This window comes from Myotis nattereri (assembly GCF_964212035.1).
Source record: "Myotis nattereri genome assembly, chromosome: 6".
NCBI classification, from domain to species: Eukaryota; Metazoa; Chordata; class Mammalia; order Chiroptera; family Vespertilionidae; genus Myotis; species Myotis nattereri.
The window spans coordinates 97,723,144-97,735,293 of record NC_138081.1 but is presented as its reverse complement, the minus strand read 5'-3'; the positions used below and the strand labels follow the sequence as shown (position 1 = coordinate 97,735,293).

Below are 12,150 nucleotides of genomic sequence, written 5' to 3'. Positions count from 1 at the left end.
CAGACCCTGTTAACTCCCAGGGATTGATCAGATTATTTTAATCCTAGATCTCCTACAGGGTGGAATCTGGGTGTGGCTGTGCTCCTTGCCTGGGGGCTGGGGGGAGGAGTCTCACTCTCCGGAGAGAATGGCTGCCCCAGTCCTGTGCTCAGGGGTGTCTCAGCACTCAATTCGCTGCCACCTCTCCCGGCTCCCCCTCTCTCCTCAGTCTCTCCCCAGATTCCACTCCTCCGCACACTCTCCCTCTCTTCAGCACAGGTGAGTGTCTGTATCCGAAATGTCCCATGAACAGGATTCAGTGAAAACAATCAAACAAACGCCGGCCGCGGAAACGGGGAAGGCTTGGTTTCTGTAAGCTTCTTCTCTTACCGGGACTGCATGGTCTGGTCAGCTCTTCAGGCTGCCCCCTTTAGGCTCAGTCCTCTGTGATCACAGCACTGAGCTCTCAATTCCCCCGGCGGCGCCAGGAATCCCGAGGTTCTCCTTTCCCCCCGTCAGGGGCTGTGCCTGTCCCAAGGGACGCGGCTGCCGCGCGGTCTCCCTCCGACTCTCTGGGCTCAGAGGTCTGGCAAACTTTCCTGCCCAAATCCCTGGTTTTTTTTTTACCTTTCCTGGGGAGTTCTGCTCTTCTCGGCTGCAAACCGTCTCACCAGCTGAGCAATTTCGCCAATTCGGTGTGGGTGTTACTAGTTTCAGCTGCTGACTCCATTTGCTCCGGGACACGACCTGGGACGCGTCTGCCTATATCGCCGCCATCTTCCGTCCTCTTAAAAGATTTTTTAATAAAGCCAATCTAATATTCTTGAAATCACATAAAAAGCTTTATCAGATAAATATTAATAAATATATATTTTAAGTTTTTGCCTCTAAGAAAGGGCAAAACAAGTTATCTTATTTAATATTTCTTAAAATACAGCAGTAGAATTTTAAGATATAATTTAAAATAACAAAAGCTCATTAATAATTTTTAATATTTTACAACAGCATATTGTACATTTATCCTAAAACAAACTTACAAATTCCTTAAATATTTGGTAGCAATTTAATAAGAACATAAAAGGATTTAATCACTTCCACTGTGTGGAAGGCCCCCTGGGAAGGCATTTAAGCATTCTATATTGACCTCTCTTGCCCTTTTTGCCAAGGGGGTCTCTCTTCCAATTGCCCACAGCTGTTACCTAAACTCTCTGTTCATACTGAGGTTGAAGCCTCATAGTGGCTAGTACCATAGATCTGTCTCTTGCCCAATGGCATAAGCTGGGCCCTCTCTAGAGAAGAAATCTGGGTTCCCCATGATCAATGCCGGGGCCCCGCCAGCAGGCGAGGGGGTCACAAGGTAGTTACTGGGCATGGAGGCCACAGGGGCATATGCTACTAAGGAGACAAAACTAAACCTCACATCACCCTGCTTGGCCCGGAGGATGGCTGGTTAGTCAACGACGGGTAAGACCCCTCTGGGAGGGGCAACCTAAGACAGGCACAGTCGCAGGGGGCCTCAGGGGAGAACTTGGGGGTCAACAGAGGTGGGGCAAAGATCCTCACCCCCCCCAACTATGCAGGGGCTTGAACACTCACCCCTTCTGAGGGCGGTCTCCTGCCCCCATGGCTGCTGCGCTTCCCATGCCCAGCTCAGATCGGGACCCAGGTAACAGAAAGAGACTTAGCCCAGCCGAGATCAATACCCAGATAACAGAGACTTAGCTAACAGCAGTTACCCTATATATAAATCTAGCTTAACACCAGGAATGCTCAGGGTCTTCTCAAGGATGCAAAATAATCCTTTCCATTAATATTTACAGTATAAACTAAGATTGTTATTAAAGTATTAAATTTAACAGTAAAATAGTAGTCAAGTTTTCAGATTAATTAAATTTTACTAATTAATATAAGTAATTATTCATAAAGTATTAGCCAAAATTTTCATTTCATGGACAAATTGCTTAACATACTATAAACCTAAAGCAGTCATATTTTTATACAAAAATTAAAATTTAAAGTTATCTAGACTACACTAAAAAATTTCCTAAAACCTTCTAATATTAAAAAATAAAAAGGGGGGATAGTGGAATAATAACCTGTTAAGTAAATGCCTTAATTGCTTTAATATTTGAAAATTAATTTTTTCATTTATAATGCTAATAGCAAGACACCCATGAAAAACATATGTGGTGTCAAAATAAGCCAAAGGAAAATCGTTTGGACAAAAATTAAAAGAATCCCAAGTATAAATTATAGATATGATTCTTTTATTAACCTTTGGTCGAGAATATGTTTGTATATTTTCAGAAAACAACTCCAAGACCATATGGATTCCTGCAACAGAGAGGAATTATCAGGACTGCTCCAGCCACAGAATAGCAGTGGCCTCATGAGACAACAAGAAGAGAAGCAGTCCAGAAATAAAGATGGTGAAGACGCCTTATCATGCTAGCAGTCAGCAGCTGTGCATCGCTGCAAGTTGCCCAGGACCAAACCAGAGAGGGTCGGACCTGCATTGCCACCATTTGTCCACCATCCAAAACTGAAATATTACTGCTGATATGTACACATAAAAAACTGTCGGACACTGAAACATGAACTTTGCCTAAAAAACAAAGAAGGGGGATCTGTTGGGGGCCAGATGTAAGCTGGAAAGGTCCTTGCACCTGCAGGGGCTAGCAAGGCTGGGACCCTTACCCACACAGTTTTCCCAGACTTGTGTGGATGGCGATTATCAGTAGAATGAGAGCAACATTTGTAGAATGAGAACAGCCTTTCATAGCTTACCAAGAAGTCTGTAACTATTTACTGAGATATGCTGTACTGAGAACTTGTCCTTCTGCTCTATCTCTCCCTTAGAGATTAAGAGGAACAAAGAATACATTCCTCTTGACAGACCTCCGATTCAGTGTGTCGTGTATAAATAGGATTGTATAGCTAATACACTCGCTTCAGTTCATCAAGAGAACTGGGGTCCTCCCGACCCCGCTTTCCTGTCTTTCTTTCTTTTCTCAATTCCCACCTCCCTGCCTCAGCCCGGCTCAACCCTGTCAGGCTGGCCCTGACAGTGTAGAACACAGACCACCACCGGCTCACAGGCTCATTCAGTTCGGCTGGGGCGGCCGCTCTTCTATCCCCGGCTGATCCTTTGAAAGACACGTTGAACGTCCTGATTTTACTCTCCACTTGTATAGAAACCATCGGCTCCTTAGATAACGTGGTTCAACTCTGACATGACAACAGGAACCTTTCTACTCTGGTTCCTGTCACACCCATTCAAGGTGTTTCATATTCTGAGCCTGTCTGAGTTTATCATGGGGGTGCGGGGGTGGGTGAGCTATGCTACCTTTGCAAAGTGTTGAGGATTGATTTTGTATCCTCTTGAACACATACTTCCAGGTCCCAGTCTGCCGGGGCTGACAGGCAGACCCTGCGAGACGGATGAATGGATTACTCTGACACATGTTTTTGTGAAAGAGAGGCTAAGGGACTGCTTAGCTAGAGGAACCAAACAGCCCTGTTTGCCTGCTTCCTTAGGCTTTTTTTTTTTTTTTTTTTTTTGTAACAACAGCTTGTACTAAAATTAACTATTAGATACTATCAGCAGGGTAAGCATCCTTGAGAAGACACATGCATCTGTATGATGTTTTGAAGTCTAAATATAAAGATTCTATAAAACACCCGGAGGCTCAGACGTGTTTGGAAAAGTCAAGGCAGGGGCTGCCGTCTTTGGCAAGGCCCCCCTAGAGGCCCCCGACCTTTCGGAGATTCCTCCTTACAGACTTTCCTACCAAGTCCCTCCCGTGCTTCCCCACACCAGTCATGGCCACTGGCATCAACTTTTGGATGACTTCATCCAAGGACACAGTTCTGAAGATGCTCCCCCAAATTCCTGTTCTCCTGTTGTTCAGTCAAACACTAGGCACTGCTCTGAAGGGACTTGGGAGATAGAATTATGGCTACTATAGTAGGTCCTTGGGTTACATCGGAGATCCATTCCCACAGTGCGATGTAACGCAATTTTCACTGTAAGTCGGAACCCACCTACATAAGCACCTACGTCACTCACATGGAGCACACACACAGCAGTAATGAAGTGAAACAGTAAAAAAATTTAAAAGAAAGATAACAATTCCTGACCTTTACTGTGGTAAATACAGTAAATAATAAAAAACATATAGCACACATGTACATACATCGAAATGACAGAACTTTTTTTTAATAAATAAAAGGGAGATGGCGATGTAACCACAAAACGACGTACATTGAGTCCGACGTAACCCGAGGGCTGTCTGTAATCGGCTGACCTTAGATTTGATGAAATCCAATAGGAAACATGTCACAGGTGCTGCTACTGGGTGAGCCCAGTGTAATCACAGACGCCTTGAAGCAAAGGAGGAAGGGAGACCAGAGGCGGGGAGAGACCAGGGAGGCTTTGAAGCCAAAGGGCCAGGAGCCAGGGCAGGGGGCAGCCTCCACCAGGTGAGAGCGACCCCTGCTGACAACTTGGAACTGATTTCTGCCAACAACTGGGAGGAGCCTGGAAGCGGATCCTCCCAGAGCCTCTCTGAGGAGGGCAGGGTGGTACACACCTTGACTGCGGCCTTGTCAGACCTACGCGCATTACCCCGCTGAGCCCACGAACTGTGAGACCACAAACACCCACTGTCTCAAGCAGCACGTTCATGGTGGCTCATTATAGCAGCACCAGGAAGCTAATACCCCAGCCAGCCAGCCAGCCAGCCAGCATATAGCGACTGAGCTCAAAGACTGCCGGGAGCCGTTCCCGAGCTGGTGATAGGCTGTGATTACGACTCAGTTCTGTTTGGATCCTTCCCGGGTCAATTTTCTTCCCCCCTTGAATGCGGTGCTTTAGTGTGAGCGTTTGCGGTCCCACTCATAGTCATGCTGAGATGGCGATGGGCCAAAACGGCGCTCCATTCGGGACTTTCGGATCTTGCCGACTTACTGAGGGCCTGCCTCTGCTTCCTCCCAAATACCTACATTTCCCCTTTAATCTACCTCTTGCTCCTTGAAGTTCTCTTTACCACACACCGAAACATGAATGATGTGACAGTAACGTTTCTAAAAACAAGAAAGTAGTTGAGCCATAATAGCAGGATACTTGCCCGTAATTCTCCTATTTTAATCTTTGTTTTTACCGGTTTGGGTATTTATTGATAGACATCAAGGCTTTTGAGAAGTTTGTAGTTCCTCTAACTGTTAGTCAACTGGTCACGTCCGAGCAGAGGAGGAGCTGGGAGACACGCGATCATACACGGCCACTCCACCCTCACGTTCAGGAAGCGCAGGCGGGAGTTCTAGCACGTTCCTCCACACGCCCCCTCCCTGAATAAGCACTCAGACGCTTTCAAACCTAATAACCTAATGGCTTCAAAGGAACTTTGAAGTAAATTTCTAAAATGTCAATCCATAGACTCAAAATTGTACAGAATTCCATGGGGAATAAGGCTCGATTCCAAAATTAAATGGAAAGCTCTGGAAATAGCCTGTATACAAGTCAATTACGAAACAGAAAAACTACAGATTTTGGGGTAAACCATCAGCTCTGCAAACTTCCTCAGCATTTTAAGGGCCATGAGCACGGGTTCTGCAGAATCAGAAATATCTAGGAGGACTTAAACCCCGTTGAGCAAGAGCACTTGGGTTCTCACACAAGTTCCTTTAAAATAATTGTTTCTATTTTTTATTGAATTTCAGGGTCAAAAAACTGATGAATATTCTAAAATTTTGTAAACTTGGCGCATTCTCATTACCGCTTTGTTTCTTTGTTGTTTATAGAACCTTTATCCTTAATAACCTCAAACTAAGCAGCCCAGTGTTCACCCACAGTAAAACGGATACACAAATTGCAGAGTATTTCTACAGTGGAATACTGCACAGCAACAAAAAGGGATAAAGGACTGCTAATGCAGCAGCAACAACGTTCCTAGAGACATTCTTTTCCATTAATACAACCTTTCTTTGCAGGTTAAAATAAACACCTGTAGAGTTTAAAACCCACAAGACTAGGATTCTCTCTGTTTTAATGTGTCTGAACTGAAGTTTAGAAGTTTACCATCGTTTCTATGGGCGTTTACTAACCTCTAGAGTCCTATGTCCCAGGGCTACGCTAGGTAAGTCTAAGACTATTTGATTCCCATACACGGGAACATGCCGTGTCATGATTACCCATGATATTCCATGACGTAAACACGCTACTGTCGGAGCCGCTGATACTCGGGGGGGGTGGGGTCTCCGCACTGTCCCAGGTGCCCCTGCTTCAGGGCTGTCGGGGCAGCCACCAGCGCAGGACCCACCGCGAGGCCCGCGCGGAGAAACAGGGCCACCGCAGCCCCTGCCTGGAGCCCGCATGGCAGCTGGACACGTTCGGGGCCGTTCCCCGGCCCCCGCTTCTCACATGCAATGCCTGCCCCTCAACTTTGCGCTCATCTCTGAAGGCTGTAAACTGAACGTTCCTGTTGCCTTAATTTTATGCGACTGTTAACAACACTTGTGGACGGACACGGGAAGGAGAAATTACTGTTCTGGAAGCTCTTCGCTCTTTCGCCCCAAAGCAGTCCCCGGGAGGCGCCCCGAGTTAGACGCCCCGATTCGCGGTTCGGAGGAAGGGGAACAAGGCCGCAAGCTGCGACATGCGTGTGGGTCTCCCGCCTGCACCCCGATCCGGTGAGCTCACACGCAGGCTCCCTTTGTAACCGTGACCCTCCCCCAAACATCGGCACGGGTCCGAGCCCGGAGGTTATGGCAGGAAGGGGTGGATTTGAACCCCAGTGGCCCGTGAGTGAACCCCATGTGGCCACCTACCTGGCCTTTGGCAACCAGCGAGTGACGGGTCCTGTGAGACAGAGGGGGGTCACCGCAGGGGGGCCAGAGGCTGCGCCTCACTCACAGGCCGAGTCCCCCAACAGCGGACACAACACACTCAATCCCCTGCGGTGCCGCTACATGGTCATTCATACGGGACGGCCACCTTTGCATGTAATATCACATGACAACAGACACACGCACGACACTGCAGATGTAGATGCTAGTACAGCTGTGGGCAGTAATGGCCGCCTCCTGTACTTCGCAGACGCCGCCAGCCCCGTGTGAAGGGCTCTGGGTACGTTACCTCGAATTGTCACACCGACCCGACAGGAAAGGCCTTGTTGCCACCACTCTGCGCTGAGAACGTGCAGGTTCAGGGAAGCGACGGGACCAGCAAAGCGCGTCTCTCTGGCTCCGGATGCTGCTCTCTAACCCGCGTTACGACTCTCACCTCAGGCTCGGCTGCTGTGGCTCTTTTCAAACCGTGGCTGCAGGGACCTGTGCACATGTCCGTCATAAACAGAGCCGCCCAGCCACTCCTGCTCCGGAACCGGGCGGGGACCGGGGCTGGTTGTGCGTTTGCGCACCCGGGGTCGTGCAGATGGGGACAGCTGGCTGCAGGTCCCGGAACGCGCCTGCCTGCTCCCCCCGGACACCCCTGCCCGGGGTGCCTGCCTGCACCCTGGCCAGCCCTGCTGCCCAGCCCCTGACATTACAAAGGACAGGAAAGCACGAAGGGGCGGCAGTGGGATCGGGCTGACGCTGTGCTTCGAGGGACAGACAGAGAACAGGCCGTGGCGTCTGAGGAACATGCTCTCCTTCATTCTTTTCCTCTCTTCCTGTCACTTACACCCGGTCTCATTCTCAGAAAGGTTTTGTTGTGGGACTTGAAAGAAGTGTGTTTGAATCTGAATTTAACAAGATATTGATTTATACGAGAGAAGAGAGAGGCGAGGAAACAGAAATGTGTGGCATTGTCCTCACATACATTGGAATTGAAGATAAAAGTCTTTCCCAATGCGACATGCTGGAAATGTCTAATATAATCTTAATTGTAAATAGAGATATCTGTTACTGAACACATCCGCTTAAATAAAACAGGTATGGATGGTCCTGTGACTACACGAGTAAATATCCATCATCATAAAAGGGGATTTATTAAACGCAGTTAAAGCTAAATGATCTTGACAGGGAAAATACTATTGTTGTCGGAAACCCTGTGATAAGCTCCTGCTAGCAGAACCGGGTCTCTGGTCACACGGCCCTGTGAAGAGCAGCTTTCAGCTTTACAGCTGCAATGCTCCCATTTCATAATGTGGCCCCTGGGGACAGAGCCCACCGCACTGTACGGACAGGCTCCCAAGAGGAGGAGAAAATGAAGCGGAAGCTAGTACTGTTTTCCCCCTCAAATGTCAGAAAGATAGTCATCAGGAAATGGTTGAATGTAGAATTCCTGGTGCATGCGTCTAGAAATGTCCCATAATAATTAGGCATGTTTGAGACCAATGAAAGCTACGGTGTAACCTATGAATTCCCCACGCTGATAAAACCTAGACAGGGATGTGTTCCTAAGGCAATCACTCCCGTCGTTAAGCACGGGAGCATGTGCGAGGCAAGGACCTGATATGGGGTATAATGAGAGGGTGAAGGGACGGCTGTGTTTGTTGGCTCATCTGAGCTCCAGGGACATGTCCGTCCGTCCGTCCGTGGTAGCGGCACTGCCTCTTTTTTATATTTCCTTGAGGAGGAGGGAGATGCTAATTGTCCTTTGAATATCACTCATTTTATGCAAGAAGATGCAAAATGATGCGTAGGTTTTAGTCCCAGATGCCCAGTGCTGTGGTGGCAGAGGGACCCCCGGCCGGGGCGGGAAAGGGTGAGCGTTCGGCTTCCATGCGGCCGGTACAGAAGCGAATGTGTACGTGGGAGGAAAGCTTGGAAGGATGGGAATAGTACGTGAATCATAGGGTTCCAGGCGGGTTATGGGGAAACCACGTGAGAATGTTCGCGGCAACTGAGACTTTTGGGGGTGGCTGTGCCTAATTTTTTCAATTCTTTAATACCTGCACTCTGCCACATCTAGCTCTCTCTCATCATTTCTACCTCTGTCATTTCTATCTCTGTCATCTCTATCTCTAGCATCTCTACCTCTAGCATCTCAATCTCTATCCCTATCTCTATCTATTTCTATCTCCCTCTATCTCTATCATCGTTATCTCTATCATTTCTCTCTCTCTATCTTGTTAATTAGCATCTATAATGGATGTCCTTAGGGTTTTGTTTATGAACCATAATTAAACAGTATGCACATGTGGACTCATTCCCTCACTCCCTGGGTATCTGATGACACCTTTCAGAAAAACACAGTTCTGAACCAAGAATGTTGACGAGTATTTTCCCTACAGTCCAAACGCTGCTATGAAGCTTGCAGTCTAGACCTGAGACACACAACTACTAACGCCCAGTTCTTGTTTTCCGCCAAGAGGAGCCGTGTCATCTGAACGCCCACCTACCCTCGCGCGCCGGGGGTTCCGGAATGGCTGTCACGCACCCCACCTCGGATTCTGAAAGTCCCGTAGCCCCGTGGAGGCCCTTCTGCCGCAGCGTTTAACAGGAAACACGTCACAGGCGCTGCTATTGAAAGGCAGCTGAGCACGCCATCGCCATGGTTTCCCGAATAGGACGCCTGACGAAGCAGACTTTGAAGAGAAATCTAGGAATCACACAACACACTGCCTCCAAAGAAGGACTGTGCGTGGGAGGGCCTCCTCGTGGTTCCGTGTGTGGTTTTCGTTGGTACAGTGATGGCGTGGGGACACCTGCCCGCAGTCTCCATCACATCGCCAGCTTCTTTCCCTGGACACAGGCTTAGCCTGTGGCTCTGACGTGCGCCCTGCTGGGAAGTGCGGGCCTTCAGAGTGAGCGAGGGAAAGACGATTCCAGAGGCAAGAAGGGAGCTCACACGCTCCGTGGGCCGGCGTGAGCCCCCTCCTGCCCAGCGGCCACCCGGCTGCCGATGCCTCTGCCGGTCCCAGCAGATCCCCTGACACCGCGGTGCTTGCCAGAGCTTACCCAACAATATTTTAAAAAATAAACATAGCAGCACATATATATTTTAAACAGCACTCACCATCACGACGCAGCTACAAATAATCTAGTGTTCTACTTATTTTAGAAATGGAAGACATCTATTAAAACTCACCAAACCACCCGAACCGGAATTTAATACTATCGCTTTAAAAATTCATCTTAAATCAATAAAAACTGCAGTGTTAACAGGCAGTATCTAAAGGCAGGAGTACTATCTAGAGAAAGGACACGCTCAAAACCTACTAATGTATTCCAAAAACTATTAAAAACACTTGACGACTCAATTATTGGAAGATCACAGGGCTGCTCCGGTGCCTTTGTACTGACTGAGCGAGCTGCGTGCGAGGAGTGAGAACTGAAACTGCTCATCGGCCGGCTGCCCGGGGAGGGGGCAGAGGGGGCAGGGCGCCATTTACATCTGCGGAGGATTTAGCTGTTGATGCTCCATCCTGACGGGTCGCTAGTGAACCCTACCTCCAACCACCCCCCTCTCGTCAGACTGAGGACACGCCGCCTCCGGGCCACTCACGGTTCATGTTCTTAAAGATGTTCATGATGGGGAGGATCTGACGGTAGTAGGGCACCAGGGCCTCGCCCACCATGTCCGCCGACACCACCAGGTGCTGCAGGACCTTGAGCGTCACACAGATGACCTGCCGGTTCCGGAGGTTCAGGGCATCTACACGGGGGGAAAGGAACAGGCCAAAATAAGAAGCATGAATTCCACCATCACAAGGCGAATCGACTGGCACACCATTTGATTCAACCGGACTCGGCTGGGCATCACCAGCGGGACGAGCCTTATCGTTACAGCTCCGAACGAGGCGCTGTGGTCTTCGTGCTATCACCAGGTCTTGCTGGTGTGTTATCTGTTCTCCCAACCGACAGCGATTCCTTAGCATCCCCACGAGAGTGGCTCACCGTCTCTCACGGAAGAGGCGGTGATGGACAGGTAGCACCTAACAGAGAAGGCCAGTTAGTGTCGCGGGAGTGAAAGGACCCCTGGAAGGTTGACAGCAGGTACGTTTTCGGTTAACAATCCTCGCTGCTCTTGAAACCATGAGACAAACACTTATCTGGGCAGGGGGCTGGGTCTCTGTGTGAGTGGAACCCACAGGCTGGCTACAAACACCCAGGATGTTCTTGGTAGAGGCGAAGGTCAGCTGCCTGTGTTTTACACTCTCAAGAACGCAGGGAAGGAACGCAAATTTTCAATGTTTAGAACTTTAAAAGGAATCGCCTGTAAACAACTACAAGAGACGGAAGAAATACGAGTTGGCTAGAAAGAACACTTCTGAGGGCACGGTGATGAGGTACACGCACAGAAGGACGGGGGCCGGGGTCCCTGTTCTCACACGGGCGGGTCTGGAAGGTGCCACTTGCGAGGAGAGGTCGGAGGCTGGGACCAGGGCACTGGTCGCTGGCTGCGTGAACTTGGCCGACACCCCACACTTCTTTGGTCCTAGACAATCATGGGAACCTGTTACTGACTCTCTCAGATGACTACCAGTTCTAAGGTTTATACAGAAGAGCTGTAGAAAGCATGTGTTATAGAAGATCAAAGGTGTGTCATACCCTGTGAGGCCCCATGCTATTCCAAGATGAAGTCAAAGACTCTTATTAGGAAGATGTTCTACCTCCCCAAAAAAAGGTCGGCCATGACCTTGAAGCATGTGCCATTTGTGGAGGGACCAAGGACAAAGGAACCAGGCTTTCAGAAGGGACGATGCTACACTCGATATACCTGGGAGGCATCCTGACATCATTCTTGCACTCTGGGCCTCATTTCCAATAGCCTGGATCTTGACAGCCTCCCAAATTCAGTTTGTTCCAAAGGTAAGTTCCTGCCATGAACGTTCTCTTGGTCCTCCGGCTCCCTATGGAGTAATGCCACAACCAGGTTCCCAGCCAACCAGCGTCACATTCTGTTTCTGATCCCTCACTTTCCTTGTGTTGAAAGTCTTCTTGGTTCGTCTTTGCAGTATCTCTTGAACGGATGTCCTCCTCCCCATCCTCACCTCCACCCTCTGGTTTCACCCCCACCTACATGTCTCTGATCTCCTGGTCCTTGCCCCCATTACTCAGGCCTCTCCATCCTCACTCTACTCCCCAAGCACTGGTCTCTATTCTCTCTCCCCTCTGGTCCCGGGTTTCTATCCTCACCACCGCCCCTGGGTTCTGGCCCTTGAACTCCCCACTGGAGCACTGTCATGGCCACCCAACAGATCTTCCCTGTTCTTTCTCACTCTC

The 12,150-nt window shown here is 49.1% G+C and overlaps 1 protein-coding gene across 2 annotated transcripts in view; it reads right to left on the bottom strand.

Annotated features, from left to right (window-relative positions):
- PACRG (parkin coregulated) overlaps positions 1-12,150 on the bottom strand; it is a 306,942-nt gene that overhangs the window by 125,879 nt on the left and 168,913 nt on the right. Inside the window, exon 4 of one of the 2 annotated variants that reach the window (XM_081094592.1) lies at positions 10,430-10,579. The exons of the other annotated variant lie outside the window; for it this stretch is intronic. Coding sequence (XP_080950718.1) covers positions 10,430-10,579 — 150 coding nt within the window. The remainder of the gene's footprint in view (positions 1-10,429; positions 10,580-12,150) is intronic. 2 annotated transcript variants of the gene reach the window in all.